The sequence below is a fragment of the Triticum aestivum genome, chromosome 7D (assembly GCF_018294505.1).
Source record: "Triticum aestivum cultivar Chinese Spring chromosome 7D, IWGSC CS RefSeq v2.1, whole genome shotgun sequence".
Taxonomy (NCBI): domain Eukaryota; kingdom Viridiplantae; phylum Streptophyta; class Magnoliopsida; order Poales; family Poaceae; genus Triticum; species Triticum aestivum.
In genome coordinates, this window is record NC_057814.1 from 21002397 (window position 1) to 21010699 (window position 8303).

The 8303-nt window shown below is 42.0% G+C and overlaps 1 protein-coding gene and 1 pseudogene across 1 annotated transcript; one reads left to right on the forward strand and one right to left on the reverse strand.

Moving 5' to 3' along the window:
• Positions 1-1335: 1335 nt before the first annotated feature.
• On the forward strand, positions 1336-7075 carry LOC123170261 (uncharacterized). The gene is made up of 2 exons (XM_044588097.1): positions 1336-1692; positions 6672-7075. Exons 1-2 carry the CDS (start codon positions 1516-1518, stop codon positions 7041-7043), a joined length of 549 nt encoding a protein of 182 aa, XP_044444032.1. The 5' UTR covers positions 1336-1515; the 3' UTR covers positions 7044-7075.
• Positions 7076-7110: 35 nt separating this feature from the next.
• On the reverse strand, positions 7111-7653 carry LOC123170650 (probable prefoldin subunit 2; annotated as a pseudogene).
• Positions 7654-8303: the final 650 nt, after the last annotated feature.

Genomic DNA, 8303 nt, shown 5'->3' on the forward strand with positions numbered 1-8303 from the left:
ACACATTGTTTATTTTTTGTATACATTTTTGTATGCATAAGATGCATTTTTCTATACACATTTAACATTTCTCAAATGCTATATTAATATTTTTCAAATTTTTATGTAGATTGTATTTGGTAATGTATGTATTAAAATATTTGAAATTATATAAAAAGTAAAAAAACCAGATATCAAAAACAAAAATAAAAAAGTGAAAAAAAAACATGAGGCTGTGGCGTTCCCACAAGCAAGGCTAGCATCCAAGTCTCGTTGAGCGAGGTATAGCCGCGCCCGAGTGGAGCGAGAGCAACTAGTTAATGAGCGCTCCTTCGGGAACCTCGCAGCGATCAGCACCACTTGGCGCGCTCTCAGCCATTCGCCACATGTCGCGCTCTGGACGCTCCCTCCGGATTATTTTTTTATTTTTTCGCACGCGTTTTCGGCTTTTTAAACGGTTTTTTTCGACGTTTTGGTTTTCCCCCGGTGTTCCTTAGCTTTTTTTTTATCAAAAACACGCAAAAAACGTGTTTTTTTTCTTTCGCGAGGGTCACGGTTTTTCTTCCGCGAGAGACACGGTTGTGCTTTAGCGAGAGTCATGGCCGTGCCTTTTGGAAACGGAAAAAAACTCGTTTCTGTTTTTTTTTTCTTTTCGCAAGAGTCACGGTTATGCTTCCGCGAGAGGCACGGTTGTGCTTTTGCGAGAGTCACGGCCGTGCCTCTCAGAAAGGGAAAACAAAACGCATTTTTTGTTTTTTTTCTTTCGCGAGAGTCACGGCCGTGCCTCTCGGAAAGGAAAAAAAAATACACGTTTTCTGTTTTTTTTTTCTTTCATGAGAGTCACGGTTTTGCTTCCACGAGAATCACGGCCGTGCCTCTCGGAAACGAAAAAAACGCGCTTTTTGTTTTTTTCCTTCCACGAGAATCATGGATTTGCTTCCACGAGACGCACGGTTGTGATTTCGTGAGAGGCACGGGCGTGCCTCTTTCGGAAAGGAAAAAAACCTGTGCTCCCGGTCCGGTTTTCTTCGTCCGGTTTTTTTCGTGAAAAAGTTCGTCAAAACCTATCTAGTTTTGAAGATCTCGACGCGAGGAATCCAACGATGAAAACGGTTCGAGATTTGGACGCACGGTTTAAGAGATAAAACGTTTTAAATAAAGAGATCTATGAAAAAAGAGAAAACTCTCAGGTTGCGACAAATGGCGCGCTGCATGTGCGCCACTTGTCGCGACCTGAGAAGGTGGAGTGTTCTTAGTGCTCCTTAATTAGTGATTTCGGAGTGGAGTTCCGAGTTGCAGGAGCGACATCAAAGAGGGCCGGTTCTGGGTCTAGGCGGGCGGGGCGACCCAGAAGCCCTGTAATGCCTTTGCCAGCAGTTGAAGATCAAATAAATGCTGTCAGGCGTGAACGCGATCGGTCTCCACCCTGGTGCGCAGGCGCACGTCTACAATAGCTACAGCTAGGCGCTAACCTAATCCCTAACCCTAGAAAAGGCTGACCTAATCCCCAATCAAACCAGCACGCGAGCACGCTGCATGCGGCGCCGCCGCACATCACCTTCCGGCGAGCGAACACGCGCCACCGCGGTGCCGTCGTCTGGTGCCCTACGCTCCTCCTCCGACGCCGCCGAAGTCCTCCACGGCAAGTCGGCAACACCGTGCCCCTCTCTGTCGTCGCCGACTCCCTCGGTCGACACCCTGCTCTGTTGTACGGTAAGTCCATCAAGCAAGCTAGCTAGGTTATGCATGTGCATGCAGATCTTATGACAACCCAGCGCAACAATGGAAGCCAGTCCTAGTATTCCCGCTCACAGATTCTGTTAATTAATTGCACAAACTTTGTTCTGCTTAGCTTTGACAACTGTAGCCTGGGTGACCTACAACTTGATACACTATGTTAATTGCTTATATTGAAACTCTGCCCTAATGGTAAAAAAAAATCTTTGGGCACTAACGCCCAGGACATGTTTTTATAAAAGGAGCCCATTCGGATGAGGCGTCAGAAATCCGCTCCCGATCGGAGTCTAACCCTGGCCGCAAGGTGCGCTATTGCAACCCTTGCCATCAGGCTACTGTAAGTTCTCTTGTCCTAATGGTTTCACAATGCACTAGTAGTAGTATAGGAGTAGTACAGTAGTACACGACTTTAAGGGGCCAAGTCACCGACTTCGAACTAGGGCCCTCGAAAACCTAGAGCCGACCCTAACATCAAATATAAAACCTCGTAGTTTATCTTGCTTTTCAGTTTCTCATCCAGAGGGTCATTATTCGACCTCCGGGTGTATTTGTATGTATGTAAACAATGTTAGTTAATACGATGCAGCGTTGTTTCTAAAATCAATTAAACAGTGGTTTACTATTTCTTTTCTTTCTCTTTTTACCACTAGTATGCGTGCACAACACACGTATCATAATTTATAATAAAAAATAACTATTTTGAATCTTATTCCTCTGTAGTGAGTTTTTTACCGAGCCATCTAAATGTGTCTCATGCCCAACGATGTGAGCTCGCGTGTAACACATGATAAGACACATGTCTATACATAGAATTAATGATCACATAAATTGATTATAATTACTTATAAAATATTAAGAAACAACAACTAAGCAACATTATCTACTATTTATTCATTGATGATGATTTTCTCTTGAAGGTCCATCTGTTGATGCGGTCTATAATGCTTTGTTCCATGGTCGGTATATTATTTAGAACTTCATTCCCTTCATACTTTAAAATATATACCAAAAATCGCCTCTTTGGTTAAAAACCATTCGACATATGTATTATACAACATTGTTATAAAAAAAATTATGTGCAACATGTATAGAAATGAGCATGGTGTAAATACTCACCCTAGTTACTGAAAAATGTAGAGCTCCATCATGCCTGAGTGCATGAAATTAAAACCAAAACCGACAAAGCACTACATTTATGAAATGTTACATTGTGCGTTGAATGAATCCGTTATGATGCATTGACAAGTTCATGCTCGTATCTGTTTATCGGAACAACATAACTTTGCACCCCTAGTTAGAGACGTTGTTCTTTAATGCAAGGTTTGCAACTTGGAGCACAATGTTTACATCGTTGACCATAGTTTTAAGTATATATTTTTTCTATAGTAGGTATTGAAAGTGGGTCCAAATTACGGATATTTTTTTTATTTTGATCCAAGACAAACAATAGAAATAACCCAAGAATATCCCAAAGAAATAAAATCTGCAACGATGCATAATTTAGAAATACATCAATAAAACCAAATAAATCACTCTTAGTAATGAAGAATTAAAATCTTACAATATCACATTCTGAGATATGGTACTCACTGCTATCAAGCCAAGTATCAAACAACTGTGAAAACCTAGAAATGTCCATATTGTCATGATGACTTGGTCTCGTGCATAGTGGGACATCAATTAAAATAATAATAAGAAAAAAAATAGTAATATGACGCAAAATGTAATATTTGATTATAGTAACTTACACGGAAGTTCAGATCCATGTAGTGAACTGGAATATCTCTTACAAGCTGGATGTCGTGACACACTAATTTCCGCACAACCATATTAAAGCAATTAACATCCATATATTCATCATTTTTTAATATGTTTTTTGTTTGTCTCAAATTTAAACTAATATGTTGATATAGGTGTTTACTGATATCACAATTGGTTAGTTTAAATTTGAGAGAAATAAGGAATATATTAAAGACTGATGAATACATGGATGTTGATTGTTTTAATATGTTTGTTCGAATACTAGTGTGCCATGACATCTAGCTTGTTAGAGACATTTCGGTTCAACACATTGATCTAAACTCCTGTGTACGCTACTATAATCATATATTACAGTTTGCCTCATACTAGTAATGTTCTATTATTATTATTTTAGTCGATGTCCCACTGTGCACGAGATCCAAGTCATCATGATAATATGGATGTTGCTAGGTGTGCACAGTTGTTCGATAATTGGCGTGATAGCAATGAGTACCATATCTCAGAATACGATATGGTAAAATTGTAATTCTTTGTTACGAGGAATGGTTTATTTGGCCTCATGATTAATGTATTTCCAAATCTATGCATTGTTGCAGATTTTATTGCCTTGGGATATCCTTGGGCTATTCATATTGCTCGTCTTGGACCAAAGTAAAAAAATTATCTCTATTTTGGACTCCCTTTCAATACATATTTTGGGAAGAATATGCTTAAAACTATGGTCAACAATGTAAACCTTGCGCTCCGAATTGCAAATCCTGCATTGAATGATGACGTTTCTCAATGGGGATGCAAAGTACATGTTTAGAAAAACTCATGCGGGTACGATTCTTGTCATTGCATCACATTCTTAATTGATTCATTCAACACAATGTATTTCATACATGCAGGGCTCTGTTGGGTTAATTGCTTTTTAATTTCATGCACTCATGGCATGATGGAGCGCTATATTTTCCATTTTATGTGAAGACATGTGTGTGGATCATGTGTTAGGCACACCCTCACACCGTTGGGCTTGAGACACATTTAAATGGCTCAGTAAAACAAACTCGCTACAGAGAAATAATATTCAAAATAGATGTTTTTATTATAGATTATGATAGAGATAATAAAATTTAAAATGAATGTTTTACTATAGATTATGATACATGTGTTACATGTGCACACTAGTGTATTTAAACATTGTTACTTAAATGCAACATTGTTTATAATTTTTTTTAAATAAGCAGGTGGTTTACAATTCCTTTCCTTTTCTTTTCTATGAAAATTTCTTTTGTTTGGGCAAACGATTAAGGTCATGGTTATTTGGCTAACGTTTGCTGGGGATGAATTGCCAGCGAACACCCTACTTTGTTATGATGAAATAACAAAAATCGCCATGTGTTTTGAGGAAAATGCCATACACGGAATTTGAAATTCCCATTTATAGGAAAGAATTGCCAGCGATTTTGAATTTCTTTTGCCATCCAAAATGGCTTTGGGGGAGGTTTGCCCATTAGCATTTCCGACGATGAAAGTCTCTAAAACAGCATGTCAGAGTGTGCTGGACTGGAGGGAGGGGCAAGCAGACTGACCTCGCTGCGGGCGAGGGTTAGTGACAGGAGAATGCTTCGTCTCCGGCCAAGCCCCCCTGCCACCTGCTATATATCAATATATGCATGACTGGACTGCCCTGCCCAGCGGCTACAATGTTGTAAGCTAGCCTACCAGCCTTGATATATTCCCCGTATCCATGAGCTCGAACTTATTTACTAAATCTGAACAGGGAATTAATTCCAACTCAGTAAGTCTGAACCGAATTAGTACTAAATCCCTGATCTAATTTCTGTATCCACGAGCTCGGCCTTAATTAAGCATCCCTCAAATAATTGCCATCTTGCGCTGCTGGCTTCGACTGCCAGGTATGCGTCAGCAAAGGGAAATTACTTGTTGTGCTTTGTTCCTACTTCCACTGCTGGCCGCAAGCTGCTGCAGGGAACTGGCACCATGCCGCTGCCAAGCAGGCAAGCAGTTGGAGTTAGCCAATACTTTGAATCAACAGATGTGCGGTAGACTGGCGCCCTCGATCTTTGCCGTGCCGGTTTCATCGCCCTGTTGCAATGCCTGAATGGGGACGCCCTCCACGGAATTCAGAGCTACTGGTTGGCGTGCTTATTTTTCTGTTGTCTGTTAGTATACACATTCATGATAAATTTGTACACATCACACTTCTTAATTAACCAATTAACTGATGTAGCATCAGCTCCATGGTTCTACCAATGAATTCCCAGTAAGCAAACATTGCGTTTGTGTTATGGCAAATCGACATTGAGTTCCAATCCATCGATGTTAACTGAATTTGGTTCACAAAAGTTTGAGCACATACCGAACTGAAATTTCCAGCATACTTGTTACCACAGATGCTTGGTACCTGGAATGATCGAAAAGAGATGGAGCACTGCTGATCCATCAGTACACGAAAGAGTTTGTGTACGGAGAGATCGAAAATAATTTATCCTGCTAATATTGCTGCTCTTTTGGATTCATGGATGCTCTATCAAATTAATTTTCTTTTCGATCTCTGTAAGCATATAGCTTAGTTTGCTGCTAGCGAGTTTATCTACTGCACTGCTCAGGCTTATCTGAATGCATACGTATTAATTAACAGTGGGCGTTTTAAAAACCATTAGATTCCATGCTAACCCATGTACACTGTATGTGCATATGCTTAAATTATAAAAATCTTGCCATCCATGCCACTTCCAAACCTTCAGAATCTCTATATCTTCTCCTAGAGAATATCTTGGTAAAAACAGAGCAGAAAGAGAGCCACATTGGGTGTATGAAAAAACTTGTCCACAAGCCAAAAAGTCGTCCTTATATGGGCTGCCCTTATACTTACATCGTGGCAGTTGTCCACAAGCTATAAAGCTTAAGGGCAGCCCTTGAGCTTATTTTAGGTCCAAAGCTTATATGGCTATATACTCCAAGCAGGAGTACTAGGTTGCACATGCCCTCTTGCAGGCTTGAAGCCATTGCTCTGTGTCACCGTGTACGAACTGCCAGCACAGAGGCCTGTAAGTGATAGAGCACAGTATGAACTATGAATGTTGGATGTGCATGCTATGCAGGCACAAATGTTTTGAAATAATGCAGCATGCTGCAAAATAATTGAGCTTCAGCCAGGATAAGCCTAACATCGACTTGACTTGCAGGTTCACTGGCTGGCTCTTGAGCTGACTTCAACAAGAAGACTAGCTTGCATTCCCTACTTCCACCTTGATGAGCAAACCGAAGACGATATCATTTGGAAGCACGCGAACGATGGGATATACACGGCGAGCACCGCCTACAAAGCTCAATTTCTCGGCCTGACCCTGTCCCCCATGGACCGCATGGTCTGGAAGGCTTGGGCACCTCCAAAGGTTAATTTCTTTGCTTGGTTGGCTCTTCAAGATAGGATTTGGACCGCCGATCTCTTGGAGAAGAGTGGTTGGCCAAACTGTGGCCCTTGCCCACTTTGTAAAAGGGAACAAGAAACGGGGATATACCTCTTCGTCAAGTGTCGCTACACGCTTAGACTCTAGAGATCAATCATTGAGAAGCTTGGGCTCGCGCACATGGACACCTCCAAATGACAGTTAGATGAAATTGTCATTGAGTGGTGGCAGAAAAGAACCGACGACAGCAACCCTCCCGGATCCTGATCTTGTACTTGAGCTCAAACTCGGTCATCTCTTTCTTCTTCTTCTCCAGAGTCTCCTTCATGCGAGCCACCACCTCTTCAAGGCCCTTCTTGTTCCGGTGCACGGCGGTAATACTTCCTTGATGGTCCTCTTCACTAAGACACCGCCAATCATTCTTTAGCAACACCTCGTGCGGTCCAAGGGCTCTATGGCGCCAATCACAAGAGAGTGCTCACTGATTTCCATCTCCAGCTCTGTGATCTTGGTGTAGAGCTAGTTCATGTCAGTGTGCCTGTTCGCACAAGTATTTGCAACTAATTGCTCATTTATGGGTTCTTTTGCTGTCACCACCTTCTCTGCTTGCTATTTTCCTTGTGATGATGCGCTAACAGTAAATAAAGAAACCCACAGAGAGAAAATAAAATTATTTTTACATTCAAAACTACAAGAGTGATGGATCTGCCACCTCCTGCGGTTTTAGAAGTGTTGAATCCCTGTCACTGGGAACCATGTGGCAAGTCTTTTGCATGAGCGTGACTAACATAACCTGTCCAAGAATTGATAGACCACACCATGTGTTGGGGATATGACTATCAGGTATGACCCGCCCAGGAGGGGCCGGGTCATCCCTATGGCGGTTCATCTCAATGAAGCCCAAGAGCATATTAACAATGGCGGTTCATAGATAGGCTTAGTAGAGGGCCCAAACCCGAAGGTGGCTTAAGGCCCACGGATATAAACGGCCATGTACATAGACTTGTATTGTAAGGCATGTAAAAAAGGTCACTGAGCTGGATACGTTGTATGAGCCGGCCGGGACTCTGTAGGCCGCAGGGCGTCAACTCGTGTATATAAGGGGGCGACCCAGCGGCGGCTTAGGAGAAAAAACAACAGATCGAGAGCCAGGTTAAGCGTATTCGCTCCCTGCTCATCGAAACCCTAGCAATACCACCTCCAACTGGATTAGGCTTTTACCTTCACCGCAAGGGGCGAACCAGTATAAACTTCTTGTGTCCTTTGTCCTGATTAACTCCTTTAAGCTAACCTCGTTGTGATGGCTCCACGACTAAGTCCTCACACTAGGACATCTGCCGTGACAATTCTACGACAGTTGGCACCCACCGTGGGGCTATCGCACGATGGTTTCAAGTTTTTAGAGGG

Excerpts from the sequence above, each read along its gene's own strand:
- LOC123170261 (XM_044588097.1), top strand. The coding sequence starts at position 1,516 with ATGCGGCGCCGCCGCACATCACCTTCCGGCGAGCGAACACGCGCCACC. Across the intron at positions 1,693-6,671 it reads ACACCCTGCTCTGTTGTACG|GTTCACTGGCTGGCTCTTGA; the intron begins GTAAGTCCATCA and ends CTTGACTTGCAG.